At 39.2% G+C, this 23,901-nt stretch overlaps 1 protein-coding gene across 1 annotated transcript; it reads right to left on the reverse strand.

The window, feature by feature from the left end:
- Positions 1–237: 237 nt before the first annotated feature.
- On the reverse strand, positions 238–21,137 carry LOC149070092 (uncharacterized). The gene is made up of 2 exons (XM_089249215.1): positions 20,932–21,137; positions 238–7,313 (listed from the first exon to the last, which is right to left on the reverse strand). Exon 2 carries the CDS (start codon positions 7,251–7,253, stop codon positions 438–440), a length of 6,816 nt encoding a protein of 2,271 aa, XP_089105341.1. The 5' UTR covers positions 7,254–7,313; positions 20,932–21,137; the 3' UTR covers positions 238–437.
- Positions 21,138–23,901: the final 2,764 nt, after the last annotated feature.

Here is a 23,901-nt window from a genome sequence, read left to right on the forward strand (position 1 = left end):
GTTTTTTCATATTTTCAAAGAATTAAAGCTTAATTCCAAATTTTTTTATGTCTTTTTTCTGTATCGCGCATTGATACGCGTGTACTATCCATTGTATGCCAATACGTGGCTGTCTCGCACGGTTTTCTTCACTTTTTTGCTTGCTCCCCTAATTGTTTTAGCAGTGTATATGACAGGGAATGTCACGCACGCGCAGGTAGTAGTGAATAGCACTCCTGATTATTAATTTTTCAAAAAACAAATGGTAAATTTGTTTTTTAATTTTCGTGTTTGAATTGGCATGAAAGTCATCAGTGAATTTCACGCGTAAAATTTCAGTATAAATCAGAAAATAAATTGGCAATTAAGATTTTGATATCGATGAGAATTACAATAACTCTTGTCATTCGGATTAGGAAGTGCCTAGTCGTAATCTTTAGTTTCTAGTGGCTTTATCATTAAAGCAGGCCACGACGAATGGACGATTGTCCGCTGTCTTGAGGATAATCGTCCAATGTCTTGTCGATCAATGACTGAGGTTCGTGAAGAATGGCCATCTTGTTCTGGAATTTGAGAGTTATATGAGCCTTCAATCTTTCGTAGATGTTATTTATACCCGATGGCCTATATTTTTTCTTCTCATTTGCGTCTTCATCTTTCACTTTGTTTGATCGTTCAGAGCTGTAACCTTCGATTGGAACTTCCCGCTTCAAGTTCAATGCATCGGCGTTCAGTTCTTCGGTTATTACGGTCGCCTCGCTGTATGTTGCAAGGGTTTCGATGGCGTCACGACGTTCAGAGCTGCTACCTCTGGTTGTAACTTCCCCCTCCAACGTATCGGTGTACAATTCTTCCGTTATTGCGGTCGCTTCGTGGGTTTCGACGTCTCCACGACGTTCACGAGATTCACCTTCGCGGTTGAAAGAGAGCTCTTGCATCGACGTCTTCAATTCGTCGATCTTCTTCGAATAAGCAGCATTGAATACACTGGTGCAGGCCATGAAATCTGTCGCAGACAGCTTCGCAATCTTTTCTCCTGTTTTACTGATAATTTTTTCGATCTTCTTCATCACGACATCATCGTCCAGAATGTGTAGCCCGGTTTCAATAAATATCTCTTCGTACCGGTTATTCCTATTTTTATTATCCAAAAGCAAACCGTTAAGCAAAGTTTGGTTTCCTTTCAGTGCCTTCAAAAGTTCGTTCCGCAGTGTGCTTTCGAGAGAAGACACAACCTCGTTTTTTACGTGTCTCGATTGAATCTTATCCCGTAACATGCTTATGCAATCTTTGATTTCACTTTTGAGAGCTGCTACTGTGACCAGATACCCTGAATTCTCTGCAATGTTCGCCAGTTGTTCCGCTTCAAAGCCCAGTACGCTGAGGAAATCAAACTGGCTCACGAAGGCATTCCTGCCTGCGAGAATGACTAAAAGGTTGGTCCTTATCGCTTTGTGTGTAGCCCAAGTGTTCCAGTCGAAGGTTCCATTATACAGGGAACGTAAAGTTGAAATTAAATCAAAAACTCCATCTAATACGAATTGATGGCCGAATTTTCCAAGAGTGAATTTCATGAGATATACGCCAAACGCGATCTGTATCACGCTGGTGGCCGCAATCACAATAAATTGCCAGTTACGTATGCTTGGTGGCTTTTTTTCTAAAGTAAAGACGCAGTTGATTCCATTGAGTCGGTAGCCTGTTATTGATGTTGCATACGATCGTGAACCTTTGACGTTAAGTAGGTTTTCTAGTGGTATCTTGGTCAAACGGAAGGTAGGATCGGTGTCCTTTTTCGTGACGTTTTGTATAACGTGTATCGCCCTCTCATTATGTTCAGAGATTTGTTCTAGAATGTTCATTTGCATCTTTATGTGCTCAAATGACACATTCTCTCCTGCACTCGATCCATAAACGCCAGAAAAAGCACTGATTTGTAGAAGTTCTGGTCTGTATGTTTTGTCTATCAGCCTCTGAACTTGCACCAAATGTTTGAGCGCTTCTTCTTGATTGACCTTTGCATTTGAAATATTGCTGAGGTGCGCCCTGGCCATGTTGAAATGGCTAGAAAGGCTGTATGAAGGGTCTTTGTCTATAGCCGTTTTGTAAGCTGTTATAGCGGACTCGAGATCACCATGTTCGAGGTAATAATTGCCTTTTTCGACTTCATAGACAGGATTTTGTATGAGGTTTCCCTGACGCGCTAATTCTGTCATTTTCTCTTTGAATACTTCGAATGCGACATCCAAATCATTTTCGCTCTTCAGTTCATAGTATTTTTCATGATACCAAAGAGCCCATTGTTCTGCCAAACCCTTTTGCTCGTAAATCCCGTTGTTTCTGAAGGGATCCGATTCATTTACTTCAGATACGTAGGGCTCCTTGTGTCGAAAACAAGCGACCACATCACTCGGAACTCGCCCAGTCCATTCTTCACAAAACTGATTTCTCGCGCTTTTCAAACAAGTGTCTTTGTAGAGCTGTCGCTGCGGTTCTGCGTCGTAATTATCGATATCTATTAAGGCAGCAGCTTTCATCTCTTCCCTTTGACCAGGATCGTATCTAGCATAAATAGAAGCATCATTCTTTATCGTCTGTTTCGAGTTTTTCTTACTCTTTTTAACGTGTTCGTCATATTTGGTATCCAGATCTCTCTCCAAACGCTCCAATCTTTTCTGCCATTCCTCTTCCATTTCTGCACTCATTTGTGTCTTTCGGGCATCCTTCAATCCCGGGATCAGTTCACGCTGCAGGGTACAATATCGCATGAACAGTCTGTCTTGAACAAGCATGAGTTCGGTGTCTTCCTCGGCCTTCTTCAATGCCGATTGTTCAGCAGAATCTCGATCTCTAACGAGTTCTGATATATTCCTTGAATAAGGGTCGTGTATGATGAGTTGCGCGCTGCCTTTATTTCCGGATCTTCCGGTCCTGCCAATATTTTGCAAATAAACTCGGTAACTAATGGGAAGAAAAGTGATAATCACGTGGAGGCCTCCGTGGTTTTCAACTTCTTCAGACGTCCCAATGTCGGTGCCACGTCCAGCTATATTCGTTGCAACTACAATCTGACCTTTATTCAGTTTGGTCACTTTGAAAGATTCCGCTACGTTCCCGGTGTAAGAAAAGATTTTACTTGACGGGTGATGCTCACTCAACTTTATGACAATGTCTTTCACCCACTTGATGTATCTGCATATTATGAGCACAGCACGCTGTTGTTGAACCGTTTTCAAAGCTTGTTGCACTATCAGCGAGCGCCATTCATCTTCACGGGGAACAACGATTGCTGGAAACACTTTGCACAAATATCGCGGGTCAGCATTGGTCATTATCTGCCATTTCTCATGAGGTGGAATAACGATCAAGTCGACGTCATACACGTTGATGAAGAATTGATGATTTGCTGCGTTCCCCAACGTACCCGTCAACCCGAAAAGGCTACTTCCGTAACGCTTTAGAAATCCCGGAGTCGACATGTAGTTGGTAGAGACAGTTTCTGGTTGCAATGGCACGCGTTCCTTCATCTGCAGAAACTGACTGAGACCATTGCTCCACACCATGTTTCTCTCCAACATACCAGTGTTCTCAAAATCTACAGGAATGATTTTTTCGTTTTCTATGACGTAGTGGCAACCATTTTTATATATGCACAAAGCACTCAAACCACTTTCGGCCCACCTCTTGACCTGATTGCGAGAAAAATCTTGTAAATGTATCGGCAAGTTCAGGACAGGATATTCTTTGTTCCAAGGAGAATTCCGAAGTCCATCTTGACACGATTTCAAATTAACTTCAAGCTCCATTTTTTCACCAAAAAGTTCACGGTTGGCAGATTCTTCCAGCTTTGACTGAAGTTTTTCTAATTCCTGCACTAATGACTCGTATTTTTTGAAGTCGTTGGAATCTGGCGAATCATCAGTTGATATTTTTATAGCCTCTTCTATCTTTCTCAATTCTTTTTGGAGTTTTTCACGTTCGTTTCGCTTCGAAACCACGTCGCCGTCATTTGATGCTAATATGGCAGTTTCCAACCTCATGTTAAGCTCGGATATTTCTCGGCTCATTGTGAAGATCTCGTCTTCGAGATGCTCGTAAGACTTGAACCTTTCACCTTCTAGGGAATCTGGATCTATCTTTCTTAGCAATTTGTCGAGGTGTTTGGTAACCTCTTCCTTAAAAAAAGTCACGGGGTCTTCCACGTGAATTGAGCATCCCTCTAAAGACTTTCCTGACCGAGATTGGAAATTTCCTTCCGCATCGATTGTGAAAGGCTCTCGCACGAACACAGCCTTGTCCTGTCCCGGTAAGAAATGCTGTTTGATCATGTTCAAGTGACTCCACATTGCACTCAGTGGGAGATTCAAGTGATGCATCATGGGAATACCGCTGCATAGTCTCGTAACATGTGTCCGGTAATCATAGAGCATACTGTCAACTTCGTCTACGATAACCACTTGAAATGGTCTGTCTCCTCTGATGTCTTCACCTAAGAACTCCGAGCGCAATATATCTGCTATAAAGTGTCCCGTTGTCCCATACACGATGTCGCAGGTGTAGGTTGAGTGCTTATTTTCGTAACCGCTGTTCTCAGCGACACTCAGACTGAAAAGTTTGTACAAGGGGGTTTGCTTATCAACTTCTCGTTTGGAAAGCTCTGTCGATGTCGTCACCACGTCGACTTTTTTGCCTTTGAGAGCATGAATGATAGCTAACATTGCGACAATTAGAGATTTCCCTTCGCCCGTGTTTACTTGTATTAACCGGCCTTTGCCTTCTTCTAGATTGAGTAATGTGATCAGTGATAGTAGTTGCCCGGCACGTGGGGTCATTTTTTTTAAAATTGCTCCTCTCTGTACGACAGCAGTCATTTCAGCTGATGACGGTAATGATGAACGAGGTTCGAGTTCTTCTCTGACTATTTTTACCCATAACGCTATATCTGATTCTTCCCACATGACGATTTTCTTCCTCATCAACTCTTTCACATTCTTCGGAATCCTCTGAGAAATATCATCGTCACTGTTTGATGCAAGTGATTGGACAGAAGCAGAAAATGTATGATATTGTCTCTGTGTGGAATAGAAGTGATCGAGGAGATTTTCCTTCTCGAAAAATGGGTTTCCCGATGCTGACTGCGCTATTTCATCTGCGAGATCTTCTATACTATAAGTCGTTTTGCTTGCAAAAGTCATATCAATCACAAGCTGATGAACTGAACGTTCCCAATTCTCAAAATTATTTTTTAACATTTCAGTGAACGCCGCAGTGCACATCGATTCATCGGCTTCGTATGCAATCATCCATTCCAGAGAAGAGAGGAACTCTCTTCTAGTTGCGTGTGCGCTCAATTCAGAGAACAGACCTTGTAAATGGTCCCAGTTATGAAACTGAAGTTGCAGCAGATGATTCCTAACCTCTTGAGCCTTATCGGGATCAAGATGCGAGAGATGCTTGTTCAAATCTTCATCTTCTAATTCTCGGAACCAATGATCCAAGAGACTGAATCGGCTCACGGTAGGGAGCGTTGCATCGGTAATGAGCCTATGCAGCCTGTCATTGTCGACTCTCTTATTCTTCAAGTAAGATATCAATAGCACGAATTTCTCGAAATCAGAGTCGCTCTCGACATATTCTAGGAACAGCTTCAAAGTCATCAACGGTAACTCCAACTGGAGAATCTCAGAGGCAGTTTTTTTTAGCCTTTCAGCCGATATCTTGGAATCTGAAAACAAGCGCTTTAATGATTTTTCTAGCCAGTAAGTTTGCAATTGGAATTCCCAATTCGGTTCGTTATGGCGTAATATTCTCGAGGATTCCTTTGGATCAAGCAGACAATATGTCAATAGTTCATTCACTTTGCTGAGGGGAAATTTGCACTCCATTTGCTTGTCTCGCACGTCAACCATAACAGATTCCGATTCATAACGATCCCCGTTATCCTTTAACATATTGACTAGATTGCCGAAGTCTGTAAGGTGGGGTTCTGAACTTTCTGAAAATGAATGTGATTTCATTTCGCTGCTCAAAAATGTGATGACCCAATCATATATTGGTAAGTCGATAACCGCATCAAAGTTTATCTCGTTTCTTTCTGATATGTATCGTGCCAGCAGTTTGATCGTGCTGTTTGCTGCGTTTTCCAGTTCATTCGATATGTTCGGGATATGAATTTTTTCATAATGACGTCTTTCATCGATTGTCTTCTCTTTAGCGTAGTCGTGCATTTTCTGAATCAAGGTGCTCATAATGTCTCGCTGTGATCTGAAACCGTCTGGCTCAGCTGATGAAGTTTCGTCCGCACTTCTGATTTTGCCGTTTGTGGTCAAAGTGTATTTAAATCTTCTCAACTTGTTCGCCGCTGGGGTTTCGGTATTTTCGGCTATGTTGTCTGAAGTCGGTTCGATCGGCTCTTGAACACTTTCGTGGAGCACGGTGCTTGCAGTGCTTGTCGTAGTTTCCATTCCGACTGTGGTAACGGCTGAGACTGGATTTTCTAGAGTCGATATCAGCGTATTTATTACTTCTTTCCGAAACTGTTTCATAAATGCCTCATTTTCCTGTTCACGGAGTCGCTCTTGGTGTTGCCTCTGGTCTTCTTCTCGTTTCAATCGTGCTTGCCGATCTCGTTCTTCCTGTTCTTTCCTTTTCGTTTCTTGATCTTGAGCTCTCTCAAAACAACCACAGCATTTTGAGCACTTATCGCCCGAGTTGCAAGTTTTACATCGAAAGTGACGTGGGCAATTCACGTATATTTTCGGTTTAATCGAGCACACTTGGCAAACATGAGGACTATAATGTGACTTGTCCACACAATGAACCCAACAACGATTACCAGGACACATGTATCCACAGATGCACACCCAAGGTTTTTTGTGGCATTTCGAACAGACAGTCTCTCTGGACCACACAGCGCCACCTCCTCCTCTAAGCCCTGTTTTGCCTATGTAGAGGAGAGAAGGAACTCCGTGGCGGAAAAATAACCGTATGTGTCCCTGCTGCCACTCGGTGCTCTTAAGTTTGAACTGCTCTAAAGAGATATCTTCGAATCGTACTTTCACCAAATTTGACAGTCCCGCAGATCCGTCGAGTTTCACGGCAGCTTTGCACCCATCCAGAGTGAATTGTAGTATTTGAATAATATATCCGGATTGCTTCAACACCTGGTCACTTCGAGGTAAAGGATTTCGGGGCCGTACGAACAGAGATGATGCCCCTACGTCATAGAATGGAGGACCTTCGCTCAGGGCTGAACAAATGTTATCGTCTTTCATGATTGATCATGATCGATCGAACTCAAGTCCAATATTTCAATGAGTTACGATTTCATAAACCTGAAACAGAAACAAAGAAAGAGACAAATTAATAATCTTTACACAAGATATGCAGAAGACTGGATGTTGTGAAGATATTTATTATTTGAGATGTTTATTTTTTAAGGAAGGAAAAAACTCATCTCTGCCTCTACCGGGAGTCGAACCCGGGTCCCTCGATTGCCGGACGAGTGCTCTGACCACTAAGCTACAGAGGAGATAGAGATTTTCCTTCGCTAGAGCGTATATATGCCGAACGGAACCGTGCAATGGTAACCGTGCTATTAGCTGATCGGTTTCACCGTCCATTGCACGGTTCCGTTCGGCATATATACGCTCTAGCGAAGGAAAATCTCTATCTCCTCTGTAGCTTAGTGGTGAGAGCACTCGTCCGGCAATCGAGGGACCCGGGTTCGACTCCCGGTAGAGGCAGAGATGAGTTTTTTTTTTTCCTTCCTTAAAAAATAAACATCTCAAATACTAGAGAGCTGACTAGAATACTACATCATTAGCTGATCGGTTTCACCGTCCATTGCACGGTTCCGTTCGGCATATATACGCTCTAGCGAAGGAAAATCTCTATCTCCTCTGTAGCTTAGTGGTCAGAGCACTCGTCCGGCAATCGAGGGACCCGGGTTCGACTCCCGGTAGAGGCAGAGATGAGTTTTTTCCTTCCTTAAAAAATAAACATCTCAAATACTAGAGAGCTGACTAGAATACTACATCATTAGCTGATCGGTTTCACCGTCCATTGCACGGTTCCGTTCGGCATATATACGCTCTAGCGAAGGAAAATCTCTATCTCCTCTGTAGCTTAGTGGTCAGAGCACTCGTCCGGCAATCGAGGGACCCGGGTTCGACTCCCGGTAGAGGCAGAGATGAGTTTTTTCCTTCCTTAAAAAATAAACATCTCAAATAATAAATATCTTCACAACATCCAGTCTTCTGCATATCTTGTGTTAACAAGTGAAGAGCGACATTCATGTCATATCATAATAATCTTTAATCAATTCCTATCAGTTTGTCTTTTTTTCATTATTGCTGGGGGCGGCACGATGATGATGATGTCAATTCATCTATACATATATACATTAGATCAGTCGACTCCACGTTTGACTCTGGGGGGGGGCGCCCCCCCCGTATCTCCGCCCATGCCTTAAAGGTTTAAAAATACTGCATGCACTTTGAACTGGTATGAATAGCTCGGAATATGAAGATCAGTTCAAGAACGAGCAATGGTGTGCATTTTGAATAAGTTCATTATTCATTGATCAGATTACTCTTTTGGTCACTTTCATGCTTACACACACTCTCTAGGTTACTCGTTTGGTCATTCATTTGCATGCACATTGCTTTTGTCACTCATGCTTGCACACGCTCTGTTCTTTTGGTCACTCACTTACCTGGTCCCTTGTTTTCTAGGTCACTCTTTTGGTCAGTGACGTTGCTTGATTAACTCTCTAGGTCACTTTCGTGCTTGCAAGCTCTCTAGGTCAATCGTTTGGCGACTCACTGACCTACTCTCGCCCTCTAGGCAGAAGCGGATTCATCGTTTTACCGCCTGTTTATACAGATTTTTTCACCCTTCTGGTTTCCTTGACCGCTCATCTCCCAAATTTGCCACCCTATAGCCCGCTAGCCCCCCCCCCCCCCTCCGTAAATACACCTTCGGGTTTGCGTCTGAAGTGATCTCGAAATTCGATGTGGGATCGTTTCTCCCACGGTGTGAAATAATTGTAGTGAAAACAGGAGCAGCTTTACCACTGTTTTTCAACTGTGAGTTGAGCTCTGTTTTTGATAACAACGCTGTTTGATCTTTAATCATTTTTAACATACCATGCTTTGTAATCCATACATATAGAATAACATGTCCTGCTTGCTGACTGATTCATTATCACCGAGCCGAAACCGTTGAAGCAATAAATATGAAATTTGGTCAGTAGTTTCATTTTATATTCCAAAGACTCACTAAGAAATGTTTTTCTTCGACTTCCCCCCCCCCCCCAAAGCCCCGTTAACATGGGAAATGTAAAAAGCTGGTTTAAAAGCTGCTTCAAGAATTTTCGCCGATTTCTACTCATTTCTTTCCTTACGAGGGGGAAAAAAGTCGTCAAGCGGGTTCTAGAACTCCCAATGCAACCGTAATATTGCACATGTAAACGGGGTTTAAAAGCTTTATAAAGGGGTGGGGTTCAAAGGTTGCATAGAGAAATCACGCCGAGCAGAAACTACTGAGCTATATTTATGAAATTTGGTCAGTAGTTTCATTTCATGACATAAAGACTCACAAAGAAGTTTTTTTTAAAAAAATTCGACCCCTAAGGGGGTTCAAAGGTTATATGGGGCAATTATGGCTGAGTCGAAACCACTGAAGCTATAAATATGAAATTTGATCAGTATTATATATTATAACGTAGATACCCACTAAGATGGTATTTCTGAAAATTAAACCACCAAGTGGGTCATGAGGCATTTAGGTGTGGGGAATCATCGCAAAGGACTTTTCAGATTACCAGATTTTCAAATATTTTTTATGTATTGAACTTTATTTTTTCTATGTTTTTATATATTTTACTCTTCATTTTATGTGTTCCCCTGTTTTATTCCACTTTTGAATTTTACGTTTTTGATAACTCATGGATGTTTGAAAACATCAAATATTAATAATCCACAATTATCCAAACAAACAATGATAACTTATTGTTTGTACTGACCTTTGCTTCTGAATTTTGAAGACAGATGATACTACATAACAGGTATTCGTAAGTAACACGTTTCATGTTTGATACACGAAGCTTTCCGGCATTCACCCATCTTTTAGAAGTTTACTACAGAGAGCATTTGTTTACGAGATGATTATGCCACTTGGAGGTGAGAATGTACCATCCTGAGATTCAGAAAACAAGTGTACTCTAGTGGCTTAATGTTAGTTTTCCCGATTAGCAGGAGATTATTAACATTTATTTAGAAGACACCAACGAATAAGGCAAATACACAAAAAATAATAAAAGTCCTAATGCATTTCAACACCAATGGGTGCCGTCTTCAGAGGAAAAATTTAACCACTAGTTTCGCTGACCGAGTTTCCCATTTGGGTTGAATACCAAATCTTCACGCTCGGTTGCTCAGCGGAAGAAGTACGTCTGTTCACTTCAAACGTCGTGGTCAGAATGAAGCTGTGAGCCTGCGTGAGATACTAATGCAGCGTCCTGATTGGACCTTTGCGGAATAGTGCTATCCGATTGGTCCATTCGAATTTTCTTGTAATTCCCGCTCAAAATGAATTTAAGCCATGGTGTTGCGATCGGGGGTGTAGATTTATTATCGTTCACTAGTATATTTTTGAAGGCCCGAATATATGTGCCTTCGTAGAAATCTAGATCAACTGTGGACTTGACTTTGTGAAAAACTCTCGCTTCTTGAAATTTGAATTTGTGGCCTTCTTGCCAACAGTGAGCGGCGATGTTCGATTTTTCACATTCCTGATTCTTAACACAGCGAGCGTGTTCATTTAATCTTGCTTTTATGGGTCTCCTTGTCTGTCCTATATAACCAAGAGAGCAATCACCACATGGAATGTAATAAATGCCCCATTGTTTATTCTCCGGTATAGCATCCTTAGGGGGCATCTATGGTTGTTAGATTAAACTTTTTAAGAATCGGTTTGATCTTCAGTGAGAGTATTGGATCGTAGGGTATGACTACACTTTCTCTGAGTGGTCACTCTGTAATATTTTCTAGAGTGAACCACAGAGTGATTTCAATGTCGGTGAATTAGTGGCCATTTTAATTAAGGGAGAATCTATCCGGGCAAAATGCACACCAACTTTGATGAAAGTGGGAAGCTTGTGTTTCCCGCATGGTGAAAAAAGGAAGATATTGGATTTGGAAAGGCTGATGAACTTTGGTATTAGAGGGACCAAAAATCTATAATAAAATATCTGCTCCCAAGTCATTAAATATAAATCAGAGATGCCATTGCCGCGTTATAACGCGTCAAATACCCGGAATTTCGGAAAAGGACGAGTAAAAATTTTGTTCACGCGTCCTCCGGGACGCGTTCTTTCCTAGTTCTAAGAAAAAGTAGAGAGAAAAATCTCCAACTTTTTCCCTTTTTTTCACCGTGTATCATGATCGCGCGACCTTGAAAAACTGGTTTTACTACTTTGTATACTAATGTATTGATATACACGCGGGTTGTTGAAGAATAAGATGAGGGATATTTGGTTGCTTCCCTGAATGAGAGAGGGGCCGTGAACAGAAGTTTCAAATTTCGAATTTTTATTACCCTGCAGATTTTCTCCCTTCCGGTTACGGGAAATTACGGTACTTTCGCGGCTATCGGCCGGCATTCAAAGACCGAGTTTATACGGCGTAAATTCGTCTTGTTCCTACAATATTGCGAATGCGCGTTTTTTTTTAAATCGTAAAGGATTGGAACGCCCGTTCAAATTGTAAAACCTTCCTGATATCGTGGAAAAAAACCGAATCTGTAAAAACGCGACCTTGAAGATCCACAGTTTGTCATCTAGCTGCTATGCGGTAGTCACCGTTTCGCATCGCTAAAATCATGGATGTGTAAGCAGAATCGGCTTTTGGAGGGGCACAAGGATCTAATTCTTCACAGATAGTATAAAAGAAATTATTTTATTCCAATATTTTAATTCTCTACAAAAATATTTTTAATCTTCGGGGGGGGGGGGAAGGAAGAGGCTCCTTATAACCTCCCCCAAATTTTGCTGTTGTTGAAAATCCGTGTTTGGAACTTGCGATTGCGCAATGGTAATCGGCTAAAAATGTGATTTTCTAAAGATTTCAAATTTTGAGTTTGGTATTCCTTTGAAAAAAACTTGTGGTTGCCACGGCGATCACACAGACCTACAACACAAATATGCATACATTGAACTTCAAATGCACGCATTACCAGTTTGGAGAATAGATGCAGGGCCGCAACTGGGAGGGGCAGGCGGCCCTAGTGTCCTGGGCTCTAGACTAGAGGGGGCACCAAATTCACCCTTTATAACTGCTTCTTCTACATTACATGGGTGTGCCAAAATGTGTACTTGACCCGTTTGTGAAAGTATCTAGTTGCGGCGCTAGATAGATAGCACCACCTACTGAACACAAAACATGCCAAATGCTGGGCACCCCCCCCCCCCCGGGAGGGGGGCAAAAACATTTTCTTCCCGAAAAAGTTTGAGCTCTACCACCCTTCAGAATTCATTTAAATTAAGAAAAACTGGTTAATATAAGACATTAAGGGTATTCTTTTTTTCGATACTTTAATTTTTACACACACACAAACACACACAAAGATTTTTAACAGCTGGCTGATGAGAAGATATTTTTTGGAAAGAGAGAAAATTCAACTGTGCCCCTGCGGGGAATCGAACCCACGTTCTTTCACTTTCCAGGTGAACACCTCTAGACTACAAAGGAAACGAATACCTCAATCGTTCCTTGGAGCTCGTTTGCACTAAACGGGACCGTACATGGGTGGTCGGACACAATTCAGGCCAAAGCTTACAATTGCTGACGATGCCACCAGATGGCGACTTATCCGATGATGAGTCTGGTGGTCCATCCATCTGGTGGCATCGTCAGCAACTGTGAGCTTTGGCCTGAATTGTCCCCGACCGTCCATGTACGATCCCGTTCAGTGCACACGTGCTCTAGGGAAAGAGTGAGAGATTCGTTGCCTCTGTAGTCCAGTGTTCTTCACCCGGAAAGTGAAAGAACGTGGGTTCGATTCTTCGCAGGTGCAGTTGAATTTTCTCTTTCCAAAAATATATCTTCGCATCAGCCAAAACCTTTGTATGGATAGCGAAATTTTAATTTCCCCCGCCCTTAATTTTTGGTCGACTTGGGGGGGGGGGGGAGATACAGGTTGTTCCCCTGCGTAACTCTGCCGTGAATAATGAATCCTTAAAAACTAAAACAAATTGTGGCGAAAGATATGATTTATTTAGCCTGTAATTATATATACAGGGTGATTATAAAAAACTATCCCGACATATGGGCCCCTAACTATCATACCATTCACAGAAACTGAATGAAATTTTGGCATAAGGTATTTTGATGTATGCGCTCAAGAATGATATGGAAAACAACAGTGTCACTGTAACAGTTACGGTTACAGTGAGAAAATTTCGAAAATATCAAATGGCAACACCAAGTTTTTAGTATTGGAATGCGATCTCCATACTGAAAAACCCTAAATAGCGTTGGAATGGCACCTGTAGCACGAAAACCCCCGGAGCTAGGCAAGGAAAAAGTAAAAAGGACTTTGCCGTGCACCAGAGCATTAATGTTCGTTTCATTCGTCACACCGTTTCTTCGGCTGAGATCCCAGCCTGATTAGTCCTCCACAAGGTCATGTGGAAAATTTGTGAAACATAATAAAATGCTTTATTTTATGCTGCTTCTCTGCCCTTATTGGTTGTCCTCACTTTTAGCCTATCTACCGCCGGTGATTTTCATGCTACAGTTGCCGTTCGAACGCTATTTAGGGTTTTTCACAATGGAGATCACGTTCCAATACAAAAAACTTGGTGTTGCCATTTGATATTTTCGAAATTTTCTCACTGTAACCGTAACTGTTACAGTGACACTGTTGTTTTCCATATCATTCTTGAGCGCATACATCAAAATACCTTATGCCAAAATTTCATTCAGTTTCTGTGAATGGTATGATAGTTAGGGGCCCATATGTCGGGATATTTTTTATAATCACCCCGTATATAGATATATATGTATGTAATAAACTTTATTCCACACAACTTTCACCTTTTTCAGTTTTTGATACCTAATTTGGTTTTTTACAGACCGTTTTAGACCAAACAATCACAGTAGGGTGCCAACAGTTCGCTTACTACGCTGAGGGGAAAATGGTGCTCCGTTTGCGTGTCTCGCAGTTCGTACATATGGGATTCGGCTTCGTAACGGTCTGCGTGATCCTTAAACTTCTCGACGAGATCGATGAATTTCTTCAGGTTCGGCTGTGAATTCTCGGAATATTTGCTCGAAAGGATTTCGTTTTGCAGGAATGTGATGACCCAATCAGATATCGGCAAGTCGATCACCGAATCGAAATCGATCCTGTTTGTCTCAGACATGTATCGTCCTAGAGATTCGATGGTGTTGCTTTCCACGCTTTCTAGCTCGTTCATTATGTTTGGGATGTGCACTTTCTTGTACATCAGTTGCTCGCTGGTCGTTTTTTCTTGAGCGTAATCCTGCATCATTTGAGCCAAAGTACTCTTGAGGTTTATTCTTTTCTCTTTGATAATTTCCTCTGGAGGTGCTTTGTAGGTTTTCCTGATTTTGCAGGGTATTGTTGAAGTGCGTTTCGATTCTATCCCTTCCTCGAAACTCGCTTCAGGAAATTCTAAATGCCCGGCGATCTTGTCAGAATTCGGTTTCCTAAATTGTTGGGCAATTTTCTGAAGCACCCTGTTCGTTTTAGTCTTTGACTCGGCATCCATAACGCCAGATTCCGGAGCACGAATATCAGAAATCAGCATATCTATTACTTCCTGCCGAAATTGTTTCATGGCCTGTTCTTTTTCTCGTTCCGATTGCTCTTGCCGTTTTTGTTCTTGTTCTTTTCTGCGTATTTCAATCTCTGGAGCTCTCTTTAAACAACCGCAACATTTCGAGCACTTCTCTGTAGAGTTGCAAGTTTCACACCTAAATTGACGCGGGCAGTTCTCGTATGTCATCGAATCCATTGAACACATTTTGCAGATATGAGGAATATAATGTGACTTGTCCACGCAATGACCCCAGCAAAGATTATCTTGGCACACGTATCCACAGACGCATTCCCACGAATTGTCATCGCATTTTTCGCACAAATTCTGATGCATCCTAGAACACAAAATATTTCCACCACCTCGAAGTCCTCTTTTGCCAATATAGAGAAGGGAAGGAACTCTGCCGTGAAAAAATAACTGCATGTGACCTTGCTGCCACTCGGTATTACCACGTATGAATTCTCCAAAAGAGAAACCTGCTCCAAATTGCACGTCCACCATATATGACTGTCGCAGTCCCGAAGACTCATTGGGAACCAAGACGGCTTTGCATTCATCAGGTTTGGTTTGTATTATTTCAACCGTAAGGGCAGATTGTGTCCACATTCTGTAACTCGCAGGCAAATGAATTCGAAATGAGACAAAGGTGGCTCCCTCTTCTGTCGGGGTCTCATGGGCTAGGATGGCAGAGCAATTGTTCTCCATGGCTTCTTTGATATTCTGAAGCTCAAACTGAATTTCACTGTTTGTATTCTTTTTCCCGAACTCGTGATTTTTCACAAACCTGAACTGAAGAGAGAGAGAGAGCTTAGTAAGAGCAATTATAGTCGGTTACAACGACGTTCAAGCCACATTGTTATGTCGTTATAACCGAAGTTGAGGTTTTTAAAACAGTGGTATGAAATACAGGTGTTATTATGAATTGGTTATTTCACGGTGATACAAATAATGCATAAATAAGCAAAGCTTGCACCATCCTCAAGCGATGTCTTCATCGGACACACCTTTGAAATCTGATGTAATCGTAGCAATGGTAAGTAAAAGAGTGTTAAAGCTACAGACACAAGAGAGTTTTCAAGCTGGATGTCAAAGGTGGAAGCTGTTTTGGAGCAGCTTCCAGCACAAGGTTTCTAGAATATATAAGGTTAGGTATTAGCAAGCGCGCGCTTCAGAATGAAACTCGTTTTGACGTCACCCGATTCCTCACGTGACCCACTCAAACGGGAGCATAATGTAAAATTGTTGGTTTTTAATGAATTTTTTCGCATAGTGTGTTAAAGCTTGGGGGTCTATTCACGACCACCTAGATAAGGTGGTCGTGGTCTATTACGCTCATGTCGTTATGCCCGCGTTTCAAACGTGTTTGGGGTTTGCGGTGCATTGTGGGATAGATTTACGTCACCATCGCTAAAGGTTGATTTTTCTCACATCGTTACTAGCGATTTTCGTTATCGACATCGCTACGTGAAACGTTAACTAACGAGAACCGGAGACCACTCGTTATGTTCGCGTTACGGAAATAAACATGGCCGCTCGCGCGTACATTTTTCGATGGTGAGAGCAACGCAGACAAATTAGTTAGAATTGGAAATTATTCATTCATTATTAATTTATCAAGTTGTTCATTATAATGAATAATAATTCTCTGAATTACATTACTTAATTTAGTAACATGATTCAGAGACAGCATTATCGTTTAAAATGTTATCTGTACACATACTGATTGGAAAAAATTATTCATAGTGGTAAATCGTTATAAATTATTATACTCGGTACAAAGATAAATCACTCTACACAACGTTATTATTTTTTTTTATCTTGTATGGAAATGTCTTTATTCTAATCTCAATATAAGAATATTATTTAACTGGTAAATCTCTCTATCGCGATGTTTTCAAGACATTTTGAAATTTGCTCAATATTTTTTTTACATCTCGTTCAAAAATCGACGTCAATATATATTTAAACGTCCCCAGATTTTCCCCTTCTTAATTCGTTTAATAACATTGATATTTTGTAATATCAATTAAGTGTTGCTACTTTCTGTGCAGTACACAGAAGTGTAATGCAGTAAACACCATTACACACACTATACTCTGTACACTATAAAAAATCGAAGTAAATTTTATTAATCAACAAATAAATTTTTTCTAATCCTTGAGTGCATTTTCTGATCGGAGTATAAAAAAAGAAATATCAACAACAGTGTAAATTTGGTAGCACTTCATTTTCATGTGTGAAACAAGAAAACCAATTTTCTAATTAATGATGTAAATAAAAGGTTACTTGTTCTTGATTTTGACTTAATATCAAGACGGTGGATAAATGTGTTAAAAACATGGTAAGATATGATATTTTTGATAGTCGTTTTGGAAATTCATAACATCATTGAACTTCAATAGAAAATCATTTTTTAAACGTAATAATTTAGAAAATTTCTCCGCGCCAGTATCATGTGCGTGCATAGCCTACCTTTTTCTCAAATATTTGATGAAAATAAAAATAATCCGGATGAATTAAAAAAAATGCAGCTTAGAAAATTAGGGACAACCAACTCACACTAACGCGTACAAATAAATAAAATAATAATAACGCACGTGCTGTAGCACTCGTTGATAGTGATGATGATTATCAGCAGCGGAGAAAATTATCCGATTGGTCCATCTCTTTCGGAGCTAACGCAACTCTCGGACCAGGGAGTTTTTCGTAAAATAGATAACGACATACCGCGGGTTGCTGAGAAAAATAAAGTTTTTGACGATGGTCGCTGAGATTTGCGTTATGAGGCTCGTTGAGAATTTGCGTTAAGGGCGTGACGTCACTAACGACCTCGTTGTATAACGACGTGAGCGTAATAGACCCCCAGAACTTCATTTTTTTTTTTTTGAGCAAACGCCACAAAAACCGCTTATTGTCAAGATATTTTGTTTTTGATTTTTAAAAAATTTATTTGATTTTTAATGATTTTTTTCCAAACTCATGTATGCAGTGTTAAGTGAAGTCAATGGAAGCAGCTTCTCTCTTCCACGATTTCACGCTCGCGAGCACTTGATCAACAATTCCAATTAAGCAACTTTGTACATTGCATTCAAGGATTGAAATCATTCTGATTACATGCATTCGTATGTCAAACTTGCTGTAAGGGTGCTCTTCTTTTGATGATGAGTACAGGCAGTGCTCTCTACTAGAAAAGATTGAATACCTCTGCTTTAATACGTTTGGTTAAATCGATGGTGCACAACTTCCAGCCCCCGGGCAGGGCCAGAATTGGGCAGGTGCGGAGGGTGATATCACACCGGGCCGCAAATTATTAGGGGCTGTAAAAAAATGGATTTTACAGCATTGATTACGTACAATATTTCATGCTAACTACATACTTTAAAAAGTCAGAACTTGAAATTCTATTGAATCTATTGGTGAAAAATATGTCGATTTATTAAAAGGCACACATATGGTAGTGAATCTGCGGCCCCCATCCTTGGATGGGGCCTTGATTTTTGAAAGGACCCCTAAACTAAGATTTTTATCTGGCTTCTTTGGTGTTGAAATTCACGAAAATTTATATTTTTATATACTGGAAATATAAGACCGATAACTAAAGCTCCTACAGCCCAATCTGCCTTTTACATAAATTGGCTATGGCCTTAACGCTGTGATGAATATTGGTGGCATTTTTCAAGTTTTATAAAAGTACTTTTATCAAACTTTTATAGTGTAATCCCGGCCTTAGACGTGAATGATTTTGTTTCAGATGAACGCAGCCCATATTAGAAAAGAAAAGGGAAGTTAGAAATTTTTGTTCCTCCACAATGCTTCACATAACATGTCTCGCTCAGGCATTGGACTACATTGTATATGTGTAGCTGACAGATGACTGTCCCAAGAGGTCATGAATTGTCGCCATGGCTCACACAAGGCGAGGTTGGAGCAGGTAGGGCTCTGGGGATCCATGTTGCTTTGATTTCATTTTTTTCACCTTAAATGCACCGCAAACGACCAAGGCTATTTATTAAACTCACATATTTAGTATTCGATTAAACTGACCAGAATCGCTGTTAGGTGTATGTGGGGCAGTTGCGGACACAAAGGGCCCTGTGTTTGAAGGAGTCCCGCATACGTGATAATATAAAAAAGAAAGTTAATTTTTTACAAAAATAGAACAAGGTCAAATAGTCATGTTTCAACTATACAAAGGATAATTATTCCAAATAATACAAACAAGAATTATTTGCAAATCGAGGGATCCCCACAGACATTTTCTCTATTGGCTCCGCATCTGGTAATGGTGGCCCTGGAAATGGCCTGATCCTGATATGTCTATCAACATTTTATTTTGGACTTGAAATCAATATAACTTGGATAATACATTTGGACTGGTCCGGTTAATCGATCAATTGTTAATCGCAGTTTAAAATTTTAGTTGAGTTAATCGCAGTTTAAAATTTTAGTTGAGTTAATCGACTAGATCAGCGTTTCTCAGCCTTTCTGAATAAGGACCAGTAAAATATCCGAAACAATTCGACGGACAACTTGTGCCCCGCATTACGGGACATTTTAGTATTTTCAATGGTTCTGAATTTCTTTTTATAGTTTTGTCCCGTTTTTTCAATGAAATTTATTTAAATTTATAATGTTAACTAAAATCGTTAATAAACAGTGTTTTTATAACTTATGATAAATTTTGGGTATAAATACAAATATTCATCTGACATTGCCAAGATAAACTTTTTTTCTCGATTTTTCAGCAATTTTAACTACAATTGGGGATTTTGCTGACTTATGGTAAGGTTTTTAAAGACTATTGGTGACGTCCCGTATTTTACAGCAATCGGGGTCATTTGAATGCTTTTTTTCCGTTACATATTTCTTTGCGAATTGTAACATTTCATTTCTTCAAAATTCACCCCTTTTACAGTACTTAGCAAATTTGTCGTAAATTGCATTTTTTGCACTACAAATTAGTAATATCCCCTATTTAGAATCACAATTTTTCCCATTTTCCTTGATGAGGTAGTATGAAGGTGCAATTTTTATTAGCGAATTTAAATATTACTATAATATCAATTACAACAATTGAATAATTTTCCATCCAGTTAGAATTGAAGTCTGCCTGCGGACCACCTACGCCATCTTCCCGGACCACAGGTTGAGAAAACGCTGGACTAGATCAATCCGACCAAAATTCGATTAAAATGTTTATTAAAAGTTTATAATTTTATTTGATTTACTTGACTGAACCGATTAAAAATGTCTTAAATTAAGTGACCGTATTTAAAAACATTTGAATCTATTTTGATCAAATTTTTCGACAGGAGTCGATTCAACGAAAACTAATGATTTCTAAAATTACCGACTAAAAAAACGACAAGATCCGAGTTAATAGAAACTCCAGGATATGACAGCATAATGTTCAGCATATCGCCCCTTTGATACCGGAGACACGAATGTGCAAATTTTTACTTTCGTGTTTTTCAGTTGGTTGGATCACTTATTTTGCCAAGTTTTGTCAAAAACGTAAATGCGTATTCCCTATTGAAGCACATTTTAAGACAATTTTATAGAGTAACGTTCAAAAGTGCTTTCCCAAGTTCTAGAAATTGGCACATTCATGTCTCTGGTAAAGGGGAACGACATTAAAACAGCTCAAGCGGGTGGCCTTTTTTTCTTTATATATTTGTTTACATTCGTTCAGTGGATAGATGCGTAAAAGAAAGAGAATATATTTGTATTACAGAGCATTAATACAGTATTATACAGTTACCAATACTACGTTTGCTATGCATGAAATAGCACTTGAAAATATTCCATTAAAATTCGATTAATCGATTGAAATTTTTTGATTAACCAGTTGAAAACTTTAATCGATTCCCAGCCCTAATAATAATGCAGTTATTATAAACTATAATTAAAACAAAGACGGATTAAGTGCAACCAATTTTTCAACTAGTTTTTAGACCCTTAATATCTTTTCTTTTAGTTATTTTTTCTTCCTTGCATAAATTATGTTTGTTTTAGTGACTATTTTAGGCATTTTTATTGCCTTTTTGCCTGTTTATTTCGACCATTTTTAGTTCCCAAACTCTAATAATAACGGTAAGACTCACCTCGATGTCGACTGCGATATTTATACAGAAATCGAAACGGTTTTTCCCTCGTCAACAAACAGTGATAAAGGTTTAGAAAATTCAACGTAGAGATTTGTTTTAATCCTAGATAAAATACAGTACAGGTGGGAGGTGAGCTTCTCTCGTGGTTTTAAATTACTTTAAAAGGCGAAAAATATCTTCTTTTTTTTGGTGTCGAACTCACCAAACCAACAATAAATTTTCTACTTCGCCAACCTTGGACATTGGCTTCTGGACTGGAGCCAAACGAGATAATTTTACTGCTAAAGTTCAAATAATTCAACAATATCGCAATAACTCTATTCATAGTTCTATCAACTCGTTGTTTTTTTTTTTTAATTTTGTAATCAGGGCCGCACTTATCAAGACTTCTGTAATCAGGGCCAGATAACCGTTGTCTTGTAAATGTATGACAATTTCCTTCAATAACTGTGCACAGATATTTTTTTTCGTGACCGGTGCTTATTATTCCGTTAAATGCAGACAAATCTCGATAAGTCGAATGCGCAACGGCCTGACAAAACCACTTCGAGTTATCGTTTGTTCGACTTATCGGAGAAAATCCGATTTCAGTGAGAGAAAATGAAATATTTCTTGGAATAACAGTGCTATTTACGAATGTCGTATTAGTAAAGCACGTTTAAAAAAAATACTGCTGGGGACGAAGGAATTCGAGGAAAAAAATTATTCTACTTTTTAATCATATTTTATTATTGGATGAGTAAATATTAATATTTAGAAATGAACTGGATGTCCATAGTGTATATTATGTATGAAAACGGACGCTTACGTGTATCATATTCATTCGTATAAATGAAGCGAATTATAAATAAAGTTCATACAGAAGGTTGTTTTTCCCGTCAAAATAATATTGATCTTTTTTTTGTCCTTCTTTCGTGATAAAGTCAATTTTTTTTTTTTTTGTGTGTAAGCAGAAAGATGAATCCGCTAAACGAATCTCTGCTAAATTTTATTGCTAAACTGCATTGCTAAATGGTAAATTTTATTGCTAAATACTAAATTATATTGCTAAAGTTCATTCCTAAATGCTAAATTCTGTTGTTGAATGCTGAAGTATATTGCTAAATTCTATCGTTAAATGCTAAACTCTATCGTTCAATTCTAAATTCTGTTTGTTTAATGCTAAATTCTGTTTTTTTAATGCTAAATTCTGTTTTTTTAATGCTAAATTCTGTTTTTTTAATGCTAAATTCTGTTTTTTTAATGCTAAATTCTGTTTGTTTAATGCTAAATTCTATTGTTGAATGCTAAATCTATTGCAAAACGCTAAATTGTATTGTTGAATGCTAAATCTATTGCAAAACGCTAAATTCTATTGTTGAATGCTAAATCTGTTGCAAAACGCTAAATTCTATCGTTCAATTCTAAATTCTGTTTGTTTAATGCTAAATTCTATTGTTGAATGCTAAACTGTATTGCTGAATGCTAAATTGTATTGCTGAATGCTTAATTGTATTGCTGAATGTTGAATGCTAAATTCTGTTTGTTGAATGCTAAATTCTGTTTGTTGAATGCTAAATTCTGTTTGTTGAATGCTAAATTCTGTTTGTTGAATGCTAAATTCTGTTTGTTGAATGCTAAATTCTGTTTGTTGAATGCTAAATTCTGTTTGTTGAATGCTAAATTCTGTTTGTTGAATGCTAAATTCTGTTTGTTGAATGCTAAATTCTGTTTGTTGAATGCTAAATTCTGTTTGTTGAATGCTAAATTCTGTTTGTTGAATGCTAAACTATATCGTTAAATGCTAAACTATATCGTTAAATGCTAAACTATATCGTTAAATATTAAATTCTATCGAGAAATGCTAAATTCTATCGTGAAATGCTAAATTCTATCGTGAAATGCTAAATTCTATCGTGAAATGCTAAATTCTATCGTGAAATGCTAAATTCTATCGATAAATTCTAAATTCTATCGGTAAATGCTAAAAATTCTATCGGTAAATGCTAAAAATTCTATCGGTAAATGCTAAAAATTCTATTGTTGAATACTAAAAATTCTACTGTATAAATGCTAATTTTCAAATTTCTCTCATGCCCAAGAACTTCGACGTTATAGGAAGTCAAGCTTCGAGTTGAAGGGAAAATTTTAACACTAAAACGCAATTCTGGGGCCGAGTAAAAACTTCGACTTAAACAGATATTCGAGTTATCGGAGTTTGACTAATCGCGAATTTACTGTATTTCGGTCTCATTTTTTGTATCTCATTTTTTTCGCAAACGATTGTACATCTCTATTAATATGTATAAAGAGTAATCGATGCCGAATGGTCGTGTAAAACGGGGTTTCTCTGTAAATAAGTGAATTCGGGAATTCACGAGAATTCTCGGGAAATCCCGTTCCCGATGGCTTTCAAGTGTCGGGAATTCGCAAACCCTAGTTTTGAGAGAATTACGCACACGGGTGATTTAAAAAAAATATTCTTGCGATGTCTTCTGTTCCTCCATCTCGCAGGCGCGCTATTTTCCCCTATTACTTGCACAGCGCCATGGTGGACCACAGTCGGACCACAGCTTAAATGCTCTGAAATTGCTCCACGGGTCCCTTAAGCGATCTGTAAAAGTGCCGCTTAGTTCATTTTTACAAAATTAGGTTTGAGCGGGCAGGCCATATCAGATAACCCCCCCCCCCAGGGCCACATTTGGTCCGCGGGCCAAGGGTCTATCACATATGGCTTAGAGCGTGGGTCGCAATGATTTTCTTAAAGACAATTTTTGGGTTCGTAGCCTTCAAATAACATTTAAATAGGATAAGAAGCAATAACTGAAAAAAGAAGAAATGAAACAACGGAGAAACTATATTTTCATATATTTTATTTAATTTTAAGGTAATACTTCCACGTTTTTTAGGTCATAAATGCTTGAATATCTTCATAATTTTTAGATCACTGAAATCCGAGCTTATCAGTTTTCTTCGCGTTACCGAGCG

This window comes from Pholcus phalangioides, unplaced genomic scaffold (assembly GCF_987345545.1).
Source record: "Pholcus phalangioides strain wild (caught in Gottingen) unplaced genomic scaffold, Ppha-v1.0 ptg000022l_1, whole genome shotgun sequence".
Classification (NCBI taxonomy): Eukaryota; Metazoa; Arthropoda; class Arachnida; order Araneae; family Pholcidae; genus Pholcus; species Pholcus phalangioides.

What these genes read in the sequence shown, in the direction of transcription:
- LOC149070092 (XM_089249215.1), bottom strand. Translation starts at nt 7,253, where the DNA reads ATGAAAGACGATAACATTTGTTCAGCCCTGAGCGAAGGTCCTCCATTC.